At 40.4% G+C, this 19989-nt stretch overlaps 1 protein-coding gene across 2 annotated transcripts in view; it reads right to left on the bottom strand.

Annotated features, from left to right (window-relative positions):
* Positions 1-19989, bottom strand: part of FAM114A1 (family with sequence similarity 114 member A1) — a 77037-nt gene that overhangs the window by 52512 nt on the left and 4536 nt on the right. Inside the window, exons 1-2 of one of the 2 annotated variants that reach the window (XM_027836260.1) lie at positions 18979-19067; positions 7328-7689 (exon numbers count right to left, since the gene is read on the bottom strand). In XM_027836260.1, coding sequence (XP_027692061.1) covers positions 7328-7681 — 354 coding nt within the window. In that variant the 5' untranslated portion in view covers positions 7682-7689; positions 18979-19067. Of the gene's footprint in view, positions 1-7327; positions 7690-18978; positions 19068-19989 lie in introns of those variants that run through there. The other variant, XM_027836259.1, reaches the window with a different exon arrangement.

Here is a 19989-nt window from a genome sequence, read left to right as displayed (position 1 = left end):
GGACTTTCTAAAACTTAAAGTGGTGGAGAAATGTGAATTATTACTTCTAGCATACAGTATCTGGGGGTGTTTAGTCTAGAGAAGACTCAGACCATGATAGCAGTCCTCAAGCATTTGAAGGGCTGTTACATGGCAGAGAGATTAGATTTATTCTGCTTGGTCCCAGAGGGCAGAACTAAGAATCATGGGTAGAAGTTGTGCTCTAGTGTAAAAAAATATCTAAAAATTAGATTTGTCCAATGGCCTGGCTCCTGAGGGAGTGTATCTCTCTTACTAGAGCAGTTGAAGTAGAAACATGCTAATCACTGGTCAAAGATTCAATACTGGGAATACCTGCATCAAGCAAGGGGTTCACAAGATGACTTTTGTGATCTCTCTGAACTCTAAGAATCTATTAATGATTCCAAAGAAACATTTGTTCCTTGATTTGGGGGAAGGAGGGCTGAGAGCCTGAAAATGTTTTTTTTCTCTAAAGTTCAATGAATCTCTTCATATACTACCCCATTATTAGCACCTATATGTAAGCTTTGTTTACAGGGTCTAAAAGCAAAAAAAAAAAAAATAGAGGAGGGGTCAGAGAAGAGAATCAAGGATAGGAGGGATTTATACTCCTGTTGCAGACTGGTTAGACTGGGAGAGAAGAGGGGAGACATATAGATAAAAACAGCCAGAATGACTGATGAGGCCATGTTATCAAAGGAATTCTACCAATATTTGCTTTTATCCTAATCCAACCTATTCATGATTGCTGTATGCAACCTTACCTTAGATCAATACACCTGTCAAGGCTGCAAGTCTACCTTTGTCATAAGCAGTATAAAACTTTAGGAACCCCACCCATAGTGAGCCATCATTGTGGGTAGACCTGATTTTCTGAACTAAGGTTATGTGGATAGCTTCATCTTCCAAAACCAAAGGAAGGCTTTGGAACCCAAGATTCTTTGATGAGACACAAGCAGAGATCTCTCTGTTCTTTTGTATGAGCATGGTCTACAGGTGGTCAGTATGTTATTTGTAAACCCTCTAGTTAGGTTAGGCTATGTAGATATGGCTATGTTTCTATCCCTTGAGATCCACAACTGGAATAGATCAGTTTCATGTCTGTTTCTCCATTGTTACCATCAGTAAAAATCCTTAGAAAATATCAAATGCCATATGCTGGAAAATTAATTACAGTGTTTAAAGCATTTTCCTTACAACTTTATAAAATAAACAATGTACTAACATTCATATTTTACTGCTGAAGAAACTGAGGTTCAATAATGCCAGCAAGACCAATAATATTACTTAATTAATGATAATAATAGCTAACATTTACATAGTACCTACTATATGCCAGGCACTGTGCTAAGTGATTTACATATATTATCTCATTTGATCCTCAAAACAACGTTAGAGGTATGTGCTATTATGATTTACAGATAAAGAAACTGAGGCAAGCAGAGGTTAAGTGACTTCCTCAAGATCACAAAGCTAATAAATGTCTGAGGCTGGATTTGAGCTCAGGTCTTCTTGACTCCACCTGGTGGCCACCTGGTAACTGCCTGTAACAAATATAAGAAATACAAAGAAATCTACAAATTTCTGCATTATTCAAAATATTGATGAAATGATGTCAAGTGAAAAAAAGTAGAGTCAGAAGAACATAATACATACTAGGACCCCATAAGAGACCAAATGAATGAGAAAGAATAGACAAACGGGACATTAAGAGGATCTTAGAGTAACTGAAAAGTTGTTAGATTATTTTAGCATTGAAATAAGTAAGATGATGGAGCAGCTAGGTGGTGCAGTGCATAGAGTTCCAGCCTTAGAGTCAAGAGGACCTGAGTTCAAATCCAGCCTCAGACACTTGACATTTACTAGCTGTGTAACCCTGGGCAAGTCACTTAACCCCAATTGTCTCACAAAAAAAAAAAGAAAAAGAAAAAAGAAAAAAAAGCATGAAATAAGTAAGATGGGTAGTTTCTAATCAAGTTTAGCTGGTTGCATTGATTCAATATTAAATGTTTTAAGAAAACTTTAAAAAAAAAAAGACTAAGGCTTTAAACTAGAACTTTTGCCTGTACTCATATCACACAGCTGGTATGTAGAGGTTGTTGTTGAGTCGTTTTTTCAGTTGTGTCCAACTCTTTGTGATCCCTTTCGGGGTTTTCTTAGCAAAGATACTGGAGTGGTTTGCCATTTCCTTCTATAGCTCGTTTTACAGATGAAGAAACTGAAGCAAATAGGGTTCAGTGATTTGCCCAGGGTAAAACAGCTAGTAAATGTCTGAGGCCAGATTTGAACTCGGGTCTTCCTGACTCCAGGCCCAGTACTCTATCTACGCTGCCACCTAGCTGTCCTAGTAAGTGGAAGACACAGAACTAAACCCCAGGTGTCCTGTTACCACATTGACTTTCATATTCTTCCTCAGGGATAACAGTATAAGGAAAAAGCTTTGAGACTTGTGTGGTGTTCTTCAGTAGACCAGGAAGAAGGTAAGGCCTGGTCAGAAACAGTAGCTGATGGCAGTAGTAATGGAAGCAAGCTGGCCAATCCTTCTGGAGGCTTGAGAAAGAAAGGAAAGGAGGTGACCAAGGAATTAGCCAGACAAGAAATGGTTCCCAAGGAGTTACAAGAACAAGACACCCAACCCTAGCCCCCCAGCCTGACTCTCTAGGTCTGTATTGCTCCACCAACCCCTCAGGCTCTTAGCCCTGACTCTCATTCTAGAGAGGTCTTGTAGTCAGACCAGCTACACCCTGGCACTATGAGAGAGGAGTATTAGCAAAAAGTCAGAGGAAGTCAGCTAGGGCTATGCATTGGAGACAGGGCCTCTACCAAGACCTAGAAGGTATTTAAGTTAGCTTTCTGTCTTCATAAGATTATACACTTAGAGCTGAAAGCAACCTTAGAAGCCCTGATTTTACAGATGAGGAAACTGAGAGCTAGGGAGACTGACTTGCCTGAGGTCACATAGGTAGTAAAAGTCAGAGGTGGACTTGAACCCAGGCCCTTGCACTACAGAGCCATAGTAGTAACATAGTAACTTCCATAGTAACGCACTGCAGTCTTGATGTGCTATGACTCAGGTTGACCCAACTCTTGTGAGAATTCTTGTGCTCTTGTACATTGGATAGCAGGCAAGGGTCCAAGAGGCCTACAGTGTCATAACTGGCTTCATGGATTTTTTTTTCTTTTTGTGTGTACTAATGTATGCGACCTTGGCTGCCATATCTCTGGGAAGGCAGCTAGTTAGGAGGTCATGTGCTTTATCTCTGTTTCCCTAAGGGCCTTGTGTGGTCCAGAGAACCGTACTGCTTAGGAGCTAGGATACAGAGGATGTCTAGAATGGGAGAAGAGGATATGTCCTGTTGATTTCATTTCAGATGTATTTATTTAGCTGGTCCTGTGTAAGCTCAATTCTCTACTGCCAAATAGACTGGGAGAGTGGAGAGAGCATTGGACTTGGAGTTGGAAGAAATCCGGGCTTGAATTTCACCTCTCACACTTACTAGCTACATGATTCTGGGCAAATGGCTCAACCTGAGCCTCAGTTTCCTCATCTATAAAATGGACATAATAATACAAGTAATACTTCTCAGGATCATTGTGAGGATCAAATGAGATGATCCCCCATTAGAATATGAATTCCTTGAGAGCAGGGACTATCATTTACCTTTCTTCATGTCCCCAGCACATATATAGTACCTGGTATATAAAAGGTGCTTAATTGATGTTTATTGAATGACTACCTATAAACACCTTGCAAACCTAAGAGTGATACATAAATGTCTGCTGTTATACTCTTTGGGACAGATCACGATAAGGAGAAGGGGAAAGAGAAGATGTATCCCCAGTATAGAGAAAACCAACCACAGTTCTAAATTGAATGGGGTAAGTTTCTGTGGTGCTACTGGTAAAATACAATATGGGTTAGATGGGTTTTAGAGGTCTGGACTGGGACAGCCATATGTTGCAGTGCATAAAACATTGTATTGGGCTGTGACCAAATCATAACTACTATTTACAAACTATATGACCTTGGGTAAATCATTGAATGTATGTCTCAATTTCATCATTCAAAAGGAGGCATTTGACCAGTGGGTCAAACGTAAATAGAAATAGATCATTCCAGATAAATATTGACTTGGAAAACTATAAACTAACATTATCTATGTTGCATTGCATTTTTATTGCTACTATGAATGACATTGTTTCTATAGGAGAATTAATTCCGGATTCCAAACAACTGATTTACATACAAATTTTTAGAACACAGTTCATTTGTAAGTTTAGGAACACTCATATTTTAAGTAAAATTGCATAAAGACCACAAAGTTTGTAAAAGCCACAAAATGACCCAGACAGCATAATATCTAATAAAATTAGGAGAGATGGCTTCCTTTCATTAATCCTACCATTAGCTACATGACCCAAGGAAAAACACTTTTTAATTTTCTTCCTTTTTAAAATGAGAACAAGTAAGTTTAACCTTGTGAGGGTGAGAAGAGTACCAAGACAATGAGGTTTAAGGTCCTTATACATTCACAACATTGTTGAGCTCATTTCCTCCCTTAGATCCAAGAGCCATGAACAACACAGTTTTTAGGCTGGGGGAAGGGAGTGAGGAGGGTGTGAATTCTCTCAGTATTCATCTGCCTAGAATGGGTTGTTCCTCCAGGTTATGAACTTCCCTTCACTGGAAACATGGCATAACATAGTATCATAGATTGTGTTTTACCATAGATTATTTTGCCATCACAACAATCCTGGGAGGTAGGTACTATTATTATCCTCATTTTCAGATGAGGAAACTGAGATAGATGTTAAGTGGTTTGTCCTGGGTCATACAGCTAGTAAAGTGTCTGAATCAGGACTTGAATTCGGGTCTCCCTGACTCTAGGTCCAGCTCTCCATCTACTGAACTATGCAGCTCATCAAACAAGATGCTCTTGTTTTGGATGCAGATGTTTTAGATTTAGAGGGTACTCCTGCTTCAGATAAAAGGTAGAATGAGATGATCACCAAGAGTCTGTTATTGAAAGTGTAGCCTTAAATCTTACCTGAGGGGAGGATAAGCCCTTCAGTTACCCCAGCCAGCACAACTCTGGGTGGGTTGTACAATTCCACTTCAAAGTAAGTAATGATAGAATGTTCTGGAGTGCTGGGGTCCTGGTTGTGTAGCTGGAAGTCACTGACAAACAGGGCTTTTACCACCCTCCACGCCCACCCCCCCCAAGCCATTCCTTCTCCTTAGTTTCCCCATACACAACCCAAATAAAGATAAAGCCCAAGATATGACTTGCATGGAAATGTCAGTGATAAAATCCTATATGAAAATGTAAATATTTTAAAAGAAAAAACCATGCAACCATATTTATATATTATTATACAATTCAAATAATATATTATTATACAATCCAAATTATGCAATCCAATTTGACTGTAGCACATTTCCTGAACCTGACAGGTTTTTAAATAAGGCAAATTGTTCTTCTGTAACTACTGAGAAAAAGAAAAAGGAAAGAAAAATGTTCATTTTCAAAACATTATTTTCTGATAAGACTTAAGATATCCTTTTGTGGGTCAATGGTAAGAATGCTTTTCATTTCTTCCCAGAGGCTGTAAGAAGGGCAAATAAAAGATGATACATACATTCCATAGTCAGGAATAGGATCTGCTTCTTCCAATCCAAAAAAGCCTCTCCTCTACCAACACAGATCACAAACTCCTGCCCCAAATTGATGGTTTCATAATATGTTTTCTCTGCAGCACTTGCCACTGTTGAGTACCCTTTCCTGGATACTCTCTCCTCTCTGGGTTTTTGTGACACTGCTATCTCTTGATTTTTCTTCTAGCTTCCTGATTGTATTTTTCTCAGTCTCTTTTGCTTGATCATCATCCATGGCAGGCCACCTGCCTGGGGATCCTTGAGGCTCTGTCTTGAGCCCTCTTCTCTCTCTCTCTACACTGTCTCACTTGGTGACTCTATCAGCTTCTGCAGGTTTTCTACATAGATGACTCCCAGATATAACCAGCCCTAGCCTCTCTCCTAAGCTCCAATGTCACATCTATAACTTCCTATTGGACATTTCAAATTGGATGCTTTATAGCATCTCAAACTCAGGAAGTCCAGAACAAAACTCACCATCTTTCCCCTCAAACCCACTCCTCTTCTGAACTTCCCTCTTTCTGTCTGAAGGCACCATCATCCTTCCAATTACCCAGATATACAAACTAAGAGTCATCCTTGCCTCTTCATGCCTTCTCACTCCACACATCCATTAAGTTCCCAAATCTTGTGCTTCCTAACCCTGCAACACATCTTACATACATTTCTATGTTTCTACTCATGCAGTGACCACCCTAGTTCAGGCTCTCAGCCCCTCTTGCCTGGATTATTGCAATGTCCTTCTAATTGGTCTCACTGCCTTTTCCCTTCCCGCTCCAAGCCATCTACCACATAGCTGCTGAAGTGATTTTCCTAAAACACAAGTCTGACTGTATGTTTCTTTCATTCAATAAATTCCAGATGCTCCTTATGACCTCTAGGATCATATATAAACTCCTCTGTTTGGAATTTAAACATTCCAGCCCATCTTGCCTTCCCAGAATTAGTACATATTAGTCTCCTCCACACATACCGTAATCCAACCAAACTGGCCTTCTTGCTGTTGCTCACATACAACATCCCATCTCCCAACCCAATGCTCTTGCACTGACTGTCCTCCATGCCTGCAATGCATTCCCTTCATCTCTTGGGTTCCCTAGCTTCCTTCTAGGCTCGGTTCAAGTATTAACTTCTGCATGAGGTCTTTCCTTATTTTCCCATCTGATAGCTTCCCCACCAGGTTATCTTGTATTCCTGTGCTATATGTGTTTTGTACGTATCAATGGTTTCCCCCCATTAGAATGTAACCTTCTTGAGGGAAGGGACTATTTTGCCCTTGTTTTGGTATCCTCAGCACCCAGTACAGTATCTAGAGCATAATAAATGCTTGTCAACTGATTGATGCCATGGCCAAATTGTTTTGTTTTGTTTTTTTGTGGAGTGAAAAGAGGCTCTGTAGGCTTGATTATAATATGCAAATATATTGTTTTATTTACCCTTTTTCTAGTCACTTAAAAAAAGCCCTGGAGTGGGGGGGGGGAGAAAGAAATATCACAATAATAAAAGCAGTTGTTTTCTCTGTGTTGTTTCCCAATAAAAAGAATTGATCTTTTGATGGCAAAGATAGCATCCTACACCTTTTTTGGGGGGAACATAATCTGCTGCTCCTAGCAGAGTGTGAGGGACACACTCTGGGAAAAACTTAAGTTGAATTATACAAATTCCACTTACCTGGTTGCTTTGCTCACTCAGTAACACTTCAGATGCAGGATCTGGCTCAAGGCTTACAGACTCAATGCACTCAACAAGTACATCTTCTGTTACTCCCCCATTGGAAGGAGGTTCCTTTGCAATGGTGTCTTCTGCCAAGGGATTGTTAGGATGCTGGATACCAGCCACCTCTTCATTCTCTACTTTTATGGTTTTGTCTGCCTCTTCTTTCAGTCCAATTGGTGGAGATTCATTCAAAATTTCAGGTGTTTCATGGTGTATTGCAGCATCCTCAAGTAAAGAATCCGTATCAGGCATCTTGGTTATTTCAGTTTTTTCTTCAGGTGTTATTGTGTTACTTGTGTCTTCAGACATTTTTATTTCTGTTCAACATATAGATTAAAAAAATCATATTAGTTAATCTATGATTGCAAAGTTTTTCATTGGAGATCTCTAACCATGTCACTTCGTGGAAGACATGAACACCCAGAAATGAAACTTGAAAATAGCAAATGTCCTTCCATAAGTCAAATAAAGGATCACTGGATCATGGGTTTAGAGTTAGAAGGGGCTTTAGATACCATCAAAGCCAATCACCTCATTTTATAGACAAAGAAACCAAAGCATAGAGTGATCAAGTGACTTGCCCCAGGTTACACAGCTACTAAGTATCTGAGGCAGGATTTTAAAGCAAGTCTTCCTTACACCAAGACCAAAGCTGTATCTACTACACTATGTTGGCTCTCAAGATTTCTGTTATATACAGTATGAAAATCTGGAACTTTTATGGGGCTTTCTATTTGGAGTCAAGGACAATGTACTTGGAAACTGTTGATTTATTTATATGACTTAAATGTATTAAAGTAAGGGAATTATTATCTGCACTAATAAGTGGAAGAATCAATGTAGATAAAAACCAAGCCGACTGATGCAAAATTATTTATATTAAGCTTTGAAATATGGTCAGAGGTAGTCACACATTTGCTGTGACATAAACTTATATCACCCAATGCTCCTAAACCCATTCTTGTATTTGTAGTCTGAGATTTGGCTGCGCAATGGGAAAGAAGGGAGGAGGAGGAGGAGGAGGGAATGAAAGAAGCAGAGGGAAGGGGAATGGACAGAGCACCAGCCCTGGAGTCAGGAGGACCTGAGTTCAAATCTGGCCTCAGACACATAACATTTATTAGCTGTGTGACCCTGGACAAGTCACTTAACCCCATTGCCTAGCCAAAAACAAACAAACAAACAAACAAAAAAACAAAAAAACCCCAACAACAACAAAAAGAAAGAAGCAGAGGGGAAAAGCCAGCTCTTAGATTTTGCCAATCTATGTTTTTTTAAAGTCAGAAAAATCCTACTTCTTATGGTATACATGCAATTTTTGGGGGGTGATGTTAAGCTTCATATTATGATGACCAGTCAAAATCACTGTATACAATGACATACACAGGATGCAATTTTCAAACCTCGCCTAAGATACACAAACACCTTGCCCTGTTCTGGTTTGGTGGTTTCTCCAAAAGGGAATGATGTGAGGTAAATAAATTGCGTCAAGTATAGCATATGGTCACTGACAATATTTTTGATACAGAATCACAGAATCTGAGAGTTAAACGGGACCTTGAGGGTCATCCAGTCCAACCCATATCTAAACAGGAATGACCATTTTAATATATTGGGCAAGCAATGCAGCCCCTGCCAGAAGGTTCCCCTAGTGAGAGAGAAGCCACTAATCCCATTAAAGCAACTGAAGGAAACTTTTATTTATGTGAAGCCTAAATTTGCCTTACTACAATTTCCACCCATTCCCACCTGAGAACAAAGGGAACATGTCTAAGGCTTCCTCTCCTTGACAGCCCTCCAAATATTTGAAAACAGCTATCCTATTCTCACCTTTTCTCCCTCCTCAGTTTTCTCTTCTTCAAATTCCTTCAATTGATCCTGATAGAGAATGTTTTTTAGCTTTTTATTATCTTGGTCACCCTCCTCTGGGTGCTTTCCAAGTTATCCATGTCCTTCCTAAAATGTGGTGCCTAGAACTGGACACAATACTTCAGATGTTGTCTGATCAGGGCAGAGTGTAGTGGAACTATCACCTCCCTCCTTATTTATAGATGCTAGGCCTCTCAGTGCAGCCTAAGATCACATTAGCAGTTTTTTGGCTGCTATATCACTCTCACTGGTGACTGGACACATGAGATATTACAAGTACAAAAAGCATCAGGACTGACCAGTGTAATGTACTTCCCAGGTTTCTAAGTTGGGGCACAAACCAAAAGAAATTAGATTAATCTCGCTGTTATAGGCTAGGATGCAAGTAGACCTCAGGCAGCTTGAATTAAATCCTTATCCCAACTATAAGCATTATGAACCAGGATACTCCAGAACAGACCTGGGGCAGTTTGAGTTAATTTTGCTGTGGAGAGATTGACCTGAAGCCCAGATATGCACCTTTTGGGCAAGGAGGATTTAAGGACTGCTCTCTGGATAGAGATGGGAGTTTCTGACACTCTTCCCTCCCCTGACCCAACGTTGTGGCAAGCTGTTTTTACATGACGGTTGCCCAAAATGTTTTGAGTAATTATTCCTCTGAACCCTCAGGCTCTGAGTGGTCCATTGAACCTGATGTGGAAATTCCTCCTATGATACCCTGATAAGTTATGCAGGATCCTTCCCATTACAGGTGTCTCTGGCACAAAATGATAGGAGTATTGATCTGATCATAGTGTAGATGAGCTTGGAGAGTATAAATCAACAAATAATTATTGAAAGTCTACTATCTACGAGGACCCATTTGTATGTTGTTTAAAGGCTTATGTGTGGGCTGAAGTGAGAGGTTCCTATACTGTTTTCTTACTCCATTTTCTTTTTAAAAAATTATTATTCATTTTAAGCATTCTTTTCTTTTTAAATTTTGAGTTCCAAATTCTCTCTCTCCCCCCTCCACCCCACCCCCATTCACTGAAAAGGCAAGCAATATGATATCAATTATACATGAGAAATCATGCAAAGCATATTTCCAAATTAGCCATATTGCCAAACACACAAACGATGCCAAACAAACACACAAACAAAGAATACAAGAAAATTATACATCAATTTGCACTCAAAGTTCTTAAGTTCTCTCTCTAGTGGTGGATAGCATTTTTTTCATTATGAGTCCTTTGGAACTGTCTTAGATCTTTGTATTGATCAAAGCAGACAAGTCTTTCACAGTTGAGCATCACTACAACATTGCTGTTATTGTGCACAATGATCTCCCAGTTCTTCTCACTTCACTTTGCATCATTTCATATAGGTCTTGCCATGTTTTTCTGAAACCTCATCATTTCTTATAACACAATCATACGTCACAACTTGTCTAGCCATTCCCCAATTGATGAACATCTCCTTGATTTCCAATTCTTTGCCACTACAAAAAGAGCTGCTATAAATATTTTTGTACATAGAGGTCCTTCTCCTTTTTCTTTAATCTCTCTGGGACAGAGACCTAGTAGTGGTATTTCTGGGTCAAAAAAAAAACCCAAAACAAAGTTATATAGCCTTTTGGGCATAGTTCCAAACAGTTCTCCAGAATAGTTAGACCAGTTTCACTATTCCAACAGCAATTCATCAGTGTCCCTGTTTTCCCTCATCCCCTCTAGCATTTGTCCTTTCTGATAGATGTGAGGTGGTACCTCAAGAGTTCTTTTAATTTGCCTTTCTCTAATCAATTGTGATTCATAGCATTTTTTAATACAAGTATAGATAGCTTTTATTTCTTCTTTGGAAAACTGCCTGTTCATATTCTTTGACCAGTTATCAATTATAGTTTTGACTCAATCCTCTATCTATTTGAGAAATGAGGCTTTTCTCAGAGAAACTTGCTGTAAAAATTTTTGATATTACTACATTGTCTATGGTACTTTTAGCAAAATGTAGTTTCCTTGATTATATCTTTTAATTAGGTCTATTTTTGGTTTTGCTTTGTCTGAGATGATGATTGCTACCCCTGACATTTTTTTTTTACTTCAGTTGAAGCATATTAGATTCTGCTTCAGACCTTTATTTTAACTTTGTGTGTGAATGTTTCTATTTCAAATGTACCTCTTGTAAACAACTTATTGTTGAATTCCATCTGCTTCTGTTTTATGAATGAGTTCACCCCATTTACATTCACAGCTATGATTACTTTGCATTCACTCCATCCTATTTTTTTCTGTTTATTCTCACTCTCTTTTTGTCCTTTCCCTCCTCAAAAATCTATTTGGCTTCTAACCACTGCCTACCTTAATCTTCTCTCTTTTATCATCCCTCTCCTTTCTCTTATCCCCTTCCTCTTCTTTTTCCCCATTGGATAAGATAGATTTCTATACACAACTGAGTGTGTGTGTGCGTATAATATATTAAATATATATATATACACATACATGCATGCATGTGTATATATAGATATATATGCATGCATGCATGCTTATAAATATATATATTTCTTCCTTCTTCAAACTAATTATGAGAGTAAAAGTCAAGCATTGCCTACCACCTCTTATCTGCTCTTCACTCAAAAAGCTCTTCCTTGTGCACCTCTTTTATGTGAGAAAATTTACCTCATTCTACCTCTCCCTTCCCTCTTCTCTCAGTGCATCTTTTTCCCTCCTTCATTTTTTTGAGACCATTCCAATATAATCAACTCATATCTGTGCCCTCTGTCTATGCAAACTCCTTTTATTTGTCCTAATAATGGTAAAGTAGGAATTACATGAATCATCTCCCCCTGTGGGATTGCAAACAGTTTAAACCTTATTGAGTCCCTGATGATTTCTCTTTTATATTTACCTTTTTTTATGCTTCTCTTGAATCTTGTGTTTGAACGTCAGATTTTCTATTCAGCTCTGATACTTTCATCAGGAATACGAGAAAGTGCTTTATTTCATGAAATATCCATTCTCTCCCCCCCGCCCAAAGGATTATACTTAGTTTTGCTAGGTAGGTGATTCTTGGTTGTAATCCTAGCTTCTTTGCCTTCTGGAATATCATATTCCAAGACCTGCTCTCCTTTACTGTGGAAGTCACTAAATCTTATGTGATCCTGACTGTGGCTCCATAATATTTGAATGGTTTCTTTCGAGCTGCTTGCAATATTTTCTCCTTGACCTGGGAGTTCTGAAATTTGGCTATAATATTTCCAGAAGTTTTCATTTTGGGATCTTTTTCAGGAGGTGACTGGTGGATTCTTTCAATTTCTATTTTACCCTTTGGATCTCAGATGTTGGAATAGTTTTCCTTTGTAATTTCTTGAAATGTCTAGACTCTTTTTTTGATCATGGCTTTCAGGTAATCCAATAAATCTTAAATTGTCTCTCCTGGATCTATTTTCCAGATCAGTTATTTTTCCAATAAGATATTTCACATTTTCTTTCTATATTTTTATTCTTTTGACTGTTTTATTGTTTCTCGATATCTCATGGAGTCATTAGCTTCCAATTGCTCAATTCTATTTTTTTTTTTTAGGCAGTTGGGGTTAAGTGACTTGCCCAGGGTCACACAGTTAGTAAGTGTCAAGGATTTGATCTGAGGTCAGATTTGATCTGAGGTCAGATTTGAACTCAGGTCCTCCTGACTTCAGGGTTCGTACTCTATCCACTGTGCCACCTAGCTGCCCTCTCAATTCTAATTTTTAAAGAATTATTTTCTTCAGTGAACTTTTGTACCTCCTTTTCCATTTGACTTACTCTGCTTTTAAAGGAGTTCTTTTCTTCAGTGAATTTTTGTGCCTCTTTTACCATTAGGTCAATTCTGCTTTTTGAGGTATTATTTTCTTCAGTAATTTTTGTGCCTCTTTTACCAAGCAATTCTCTCTTCATAATTTTCTTGCATCACTCTTACCCTCCCCTCCCCCAATTTTTCTTCTACCACTCGTCTCTTTCTTTAGCTCTTCCAGGATTTCTTGTTGCACTTAGGTCCAATTAGCATTTTTCTTTGAGGCTTTGGTTGTAGCTGTTTCCACATTGTTGTCTTCTAAGTTTCTGCCCTGTTTTTCCTTGCCACCCTAATAGCTATATATGGTCAAGCTCTTTCTTTTTATTTCTCTTTTTTCTTCTTGCTCATTTTTCCATTCTATTTTCTTGACTTTGAACTTTATGTTAAAGTTGGGCTCTGCTCACCTCGGGGTGGGGAGGCACTGTCCCAAGCTTCAGGCTTTTTTGTGCTGCAGTTTTAAGAGTTAGTTCTAAGAGTCTGCAAGTTTTTGGTGTTTCTAAGGTGGTGTGATATAGTGAGAGTTGTGGTCACTATTCTTCTGGTCTGCACTTTGGTCTTTACCCACAAAGGGCCCCAGCTCTTCTACAGCCATAAGCGCTAGTGCTCCTTTTGTTCCTGGAACTGTGGTCAGGTCCCCTGCTCTCCTGCAGCCACAAGAGCTAGTGCTCCTTTCTGCCTTGAAACTAAGACCAGGGCCTTTACTCCTAACCACAAATGATCCTCTCTGCCCCGGAACTGGGACCCAGAACTGCATACAGATAATAGAGTTGCCAATTAGTGCCAGCTGCACCCAGTGCCAGCAAAGGGTCCCTTGAAATCTCTTTCTGATCATTTGTCCAACTTCTTTACCTTCTCTGGGCTAAAAGCTCCCAAAGCTGCCACTCTTGCTGCTGTGGTGGCAGCCTCCAATGCCCACCACTGGTGCTGTTGCCTTGCTCTGCACTGGTGCCCACCCATCACATAGACCTCTTCTGCTGACCTTCTAAGTTGTCTTAGGCTAGAAAAGTGTCTCACTCTGACCCTTTGTTGGCCCTGCTACTCCAAAAATTTGATTTGAGGAGTTATTTTAAAGACGTTTGAAGGGAAATGTTAGGAGGGTTCAGCTGGTTTGCTGCCTCTGCTCCGCCATCTTGGCAACACTATTCCATTTTCAAGGAAAACATGGATGATTGATATTCTAAAAGCTGAATCTGCATCAGTACTGAAGATACCATCAAATGCAAGCATCTTCTATGAACCATTATTTATATGCTTTCCTTGGCTACCAATGGAAATTCTAGAACAAAAATCCAAAACAAACATAACATAGTCAACATACCATTATCCATGTAGACAAGTATTTATATAGGATTATTTTTTGCGCAAATGTGATTTTATAGATGTGAAGAGCTGCTACTGAGGAAACTCCCTCTACAAGTATAGATATGTAACTTGAGTGTTGAAAGGGAAGGGAGGCACCAGAAAGGTTACATGACCCATTTAGGGTCATACAGCCAACTTGTGTCACAAGTGAGAGTTAAACCCAAGTCTTCCTGACCCTAAGGCCTGTTCTTGATCCATTATCCCATTGCCTTTTTTTTTCCTTATGGGAATAAAATAGGCAAATCTATAGTTAATCCAAAGACTCTTTTCAAACTAATAGTTATAACTTTTCTCTTCCATCAACGTTTTTAACCAAAGCTAACAAGTGACATGGACCGGTGCAGTGTTGGGAGTAGCAAACTGGCCTTAGAGTCCAAAAGTCAGGGGTTAAAATCCTCCCTTTAACACTTAATACCTGCATGACCACAGGCAAATCACTTAATCTCTGAGCCTTAATTTCTCATCTATAAAATGGGGATAATAGTATCTTTAGTTCCTACTTCTCAGGGTTGTTGTGAGGCTCCAGTGAGATTTGCACGATGCAAATTTTAAGGTACTATAAGAATGTCAGTAATTTTCATTCTCTCTCTTTCTCTCTCTCTCTCTCTCTCTCTCTCTCTCTCTCTCCTCCCTCTCTCTCTTTCTGTCTCCTTCAATGTACAATTGCCCAACAGCAATACAGAACTAGGGAAAGAGAATGGTATATGGAAATTTGGTACTAAAAGGGAAAAAGCTTCAGAGGCACATAAAAATTTAGGAGGAGTAGACTGTTCCTTCTTTCTCCTTTCCCCACACTGTACTAGTTTTAATTTGTTGCTAAACCAATGATACTTGCATTGATATTGATTGACAGGTTAACCAGCATAGGAAAGCTAGCATATGAGGGATATGAACTCAGAGCACACTTTTTAAGTATATGAAGGTACAAGGTCTAAAGACAGTAAAACAATTGCAGATACTCCTGAAATCTCAGACTGATACTTAAAATATCTTTTGCTACCACATAAGAAATGACTATCAATGGAAATTCTAGAATGTTTGACAATGGGATTGAGGGGTTGACAGCTTATAGCTGGAGACAATGCTTCCTCAAATGGTAAGCAATGTGATTATTTATTCTAACCCTGCAAGAGCAAAAAAGATCTGGGCAACTGGATAGTCTGGTTCAGAATAACAAAGAGTTCGTTCTTTCAAATCTCAGCTCAGGCATAACCTTCTGCATTAGACCTTTTCTTATTTCCCCACATGATAGTGTTTCTTCCTTCCCTTAAAAATTGTGTTGTATTTACTTTGCATGAGGGGCAGCCACGGCATCGGGAATAAAGATCCAACCTTGGAACCAGGAAACCTGAGTTAAAATTCTGCATTTGGAATATAATCATTATATAACTCTAGGCAAGTCACTTAACCTATCGGCCCTCTAGGCAAACTCTGTATGACTGTAAATTATATAATGAGATCTACTTTTTTAAAGAGGCCATTCTTTGCCTCAATCACTGAAAGGGTACTGCCTCAGTCAAACTGAGACCTGTTAAAGACCTTAGCTTGAAAAGGCCAAGGTCCCCCACTGCATCCTGAACCATTTCTAGTTGTCCTGATCCATAGCTGGCCACTGGCCTCAGATGACTCTGGAGGAGAAAGTGAGGTTGGTGACTTTTCCCAGCCCTCCCTCACTTAAATCCAATTCACTTGCACGTCATGGCATGACCTCCCTGACATCATGGTCCTCTTCGAGAACAAAAGACAAACAGCAGCAGCAGCAACTTTGTATATACTTAAGTATATATTGTTTCCCTCAATACAGCATCAGCTCTTTGGAGGCAAGGATTGTTTCATTTTTGACTTTGTATGTCTAGTGCCTAGAACAATGTCTGGAATATAGTAGGCACTTAATACTTTTTGATTAACTGAGTTTAGGCAAAGAAATTGTTATAGACACAGTATTGCATAGTGAATAGAAGGTCAATTTTAGGTGTCAAGACAGGTGTCAAGAACACCGAGGTTGAAGTCTTCTGACACTTATTGTGTGACTATGGCCACTTAAATTCTCAGGGGCTTACTAAACTCTATAAGACTGTCACTTACAGAATTGCCCCATTTCTACTCTGGGAGTTCCCTATACAGACAAAATAAAAGATCTAAACTTAAAAAAAAAAAGACGGGAGGAAGAGTTAAGACTAAATCTTTCATGTCCATTTAATATAGATTGCTACCTAGGATCACGCTTTAGGCCTTAACTACTATTAATTAGTACTCAATTATAATAGTGAAATTCCCAATAGTAGAACCAAATTTGCTATAGTAAGCAGCTAATTATACTAGAACCTGAAGAGGGGTAAGAAAGGAGAGGAAGCTACCTGATCCCTTCTCTTTCTCCATGGCAGTTACACATATACTTCCCACATGCAAGGAAGTACCAGTTCTGGGCAACTGATATTAACTTCTCAACCAATTTCTACTTTACCCCTTTCAGGGACCAATGTAACACACACACACACACACACACACACACACACACAATTTTTAAGGCTGCATTAATTATGATAAAAAAATACTGGCACTTTCAAAAGAATCACAATTAAAATGCAAAGGTGTTTTTGATGACAGTGACTGCAGAAAAGCAACAAATGCTACAGTGATGACCTTATAAGAAGGCACACAGGAAAGAACCAATTTCTAGCCCACCTTTTAAATAGTAACTCTCCCATTTGTTCTTTGATGCTTGAAATTGTGCTGTTAGAAATGAATTCCCTTAGCTTAACATGTATACCTTGGTGCAGGGGTTCTTAATTTTTTTGTGTCATTGTACCTCTTTGGCATCTGGAGAAGCCTACAGAAGCCTTTCTCAGAATAAAGTTTTAAAATGCATATAATAAAACACATAGGATGACAAAGGAGACTAATTATATTGAAATAGTTATAATTTTTTTAAGTCTACAGGCCCCAGGTTAAAAACCCCTGTCTTAGTATGAATAAGTTTATCAGAACTTTTCCTAAGAGCAGATATTAATAGAAGAAAGGAGGTTGAGAGCACTAAGTTGACGTTAGGACCACTGAAGGATAAGAACAGAAGATAAACAGGGGGACACAATGGAGAATGCTAGATTTGTAGTCAGAGGACTTGGCTTCATATTCCCAATTCTGCCACTTACTACCTTTGTGACCTTTGTCAAGTCACTTATGATTTCTGGGCCTCAGTTTCCTTTTACATACAAAATTAGGTGGTTGGACTTTATGATCTCTAAAGTCTGTTCTGGTCCTAAATCTACTATTCTATGATGCACAAAGGTGATATTGACAGCATATTTTTGGAAACAAAGTTTGTCTAATTCACAATTTTGCCTAGGACTGGCATAATATTCACACACATATTTATGCATATACACACAGACATATATACACATCTTTCCCATCCCTCAGCATTATCTAGCTGGGAATTCCCTGTTGGGCGAGGGGGACAGATCAACAAGGTGGCAAAGAAATCCATGAATATTCTCCATGGAAAACCCTCAGCAGCTTTCAGTATCCTAGAGACGGAAGAGGGTGGGAGTTGGCAGCAGGAAGGCCCTACCTGACCAAAACTTCCGGCAGAGGGGCTTTCCAGAGAAAATAAATGGTTCCAAGAAAGCCTTGCTCTAAGACATCCGTAAATACTCATCAGATCCCAGAGCAAATTTGATGGGGAGATGCAGATTCTGCAAGAGGAGTGACAGCAAACAGTGTCAGCTCGGGTAAAGAGGCGAGCTGTAGAGAAGGGCCATGAGGTTGAAAAGCAGACAAAGGACCCCAAGCTCTGACCACCACAGAAGCCCGAAGGGAACATGTCCCGGAGCAAAACCTGCTTAACTTTTCCTCCTACCTCTTCCCAGGCTCTCCTTTCCTCCTTTCCTCTACTTCAGCAATCAAGGTCTCTTAGGCTCTACTAACACCTGCTGTCTCTTGCCTGCGCGCTAGAAGCAGGGAAACTTTGTAAAACTCTGCTCCAATAGAGAGTCTGGAAATGGCGTGGACCAGAGAGGCTGGGATGGACATTGCAGACTAGTGAGCAAAGGAGATTCGGGGTGCGTGCTTCTGTCTGGGTATTCACACAAAGAACTCCGGCTCACGAGAGGGTGTTGAGCAGAAAGGAATCCGCCTCTGCCATCACCTTTGCCCTAGCCTTCCCTTCCTTAGACCTTGATCTTAACCTCTGTCGAAAATCTGAGCCTCAACACGGTGGAAGCATCTCCGTCCTTGCCCAGGTACCCTAGCTACCCGCGGCTAGGCACAGCGATGTGACAGCAGAACAGCGACAAACTCCCTGCCCTTAGGGCCATGCCAATGGCATGTAACAAATGGCAAAGTTTCGTGCCTGGTTCGGCGCCAGAGCCTCTGCGGACACTGACCAGATACCCCACCCGTGGCCCTCCAACTGTCCCCAGCCCCAGTGCTCCTGGGACGTGGCACCCGGGCTCCTGCAAAGACCTGGAGCATCGGGGAATAGGGAAGCGCGGACGAGTGACCTCCTCGCTGGGGGCGAGAAAAAGAAAAGGAAGAAAGAAAAGAAAAGGGAGCTTTGGGCTCCTTACCGCTAGAGCCGGCAGAGCTGGTCCCCCGAGCGCCCCCTGGCCCTTCCCCGCCCCGCCACGTCGGCAGGGCCTGGGAGAAGCAGGCAGGACCCGGGGGGCGGGGCAGGGGCGGGGCCCTGAACTGTCTGGGTCTGGATGGGGCAGCGGGCCCCGCCTCCCAGTAGCCTCAGCCTTAAATGAAAACCTGGCCCCGCCTGCCTAGGGAAGCTCTAATAAGTGGGGGGGTAAAAGAACTGGAAGGCTACTCAAAGGCCATCTGCTTCAAGCACTCCCCAAGCCCTTTGGGGCAAACCTTCCGCGGCTGTCCGACCGCCCTAAAGCCCTAATACTTTCGTTTCAGTTCCTGCGACTCCTGGTGCGGTTTGTTAGAACCCTGGAGTGTGGGACGGAACGACTCTTCCTCTCGCCCCCCCCCTCCCCACCCCCAACAAAGGAATGAAACCCCTTGAAGAATCAGTTCAGGCGGAAGAATTTTTTTTTTTAAGGGGGAGTCATTCCTAGGCCAAAGAGTGAGAGCCGGAAAGGAGCGGAGAGAACTTTAAGGCCATTTTCTAGATAAGGAAATTAAGGCCCAGGGAGGTTAATTTCAATGAGCTCAAACCAGCTGACTAATGGTAGAATCCTAGGACTGGAACCCAACCCTCCTGCGTTCCCAGCTCAGTGTTCTTTCTACTATATCATGCCCCAGCTGGAAAATTTGCCTACTGAGCTCTGTCACTCTTAGTTATCCTTTACTTGGACTTTTTCTCTGGGTTTGCTTCTTCCTTTCCTTGTGTAAAAAACACTAATAATTTTTAAATGCCCAGCTAGATAGAGTACGGAAAAATACTGCAGTCAATTTCACTCGAGGTTGGGAAATACCCCTACTTTTTTGTTATGCCTAATTTTGGTTGGGGACTATCCCTCTACAGCAGGAAAATGCCGCATTTTAGTCTCTGGAATTAAATCTTAGCAAACAAAAGTGAAATTGTACAACCTCGTTACTACTGCAGAAAAGTAATAAGGATAACG

This window comes from Vombatus ursinus, unplaced genomic scaffold (assembly GCF_900497805.2).
Source record: "Vombatus ursinus unplaced genomic scaffold, bare-nosed wombat genome assembly UNPS02014818.1, whole genome shotgun sequence".
Lineage (NCBI taxonomy): Eukaryota > Metazoa > Chordata > Mammalia > Diprotodontia > Vombatidae > Vombatus > Vombatus ursinus.
This window is presented reverse-complemented; position numbering and strand designations above follow the sequence as displayed.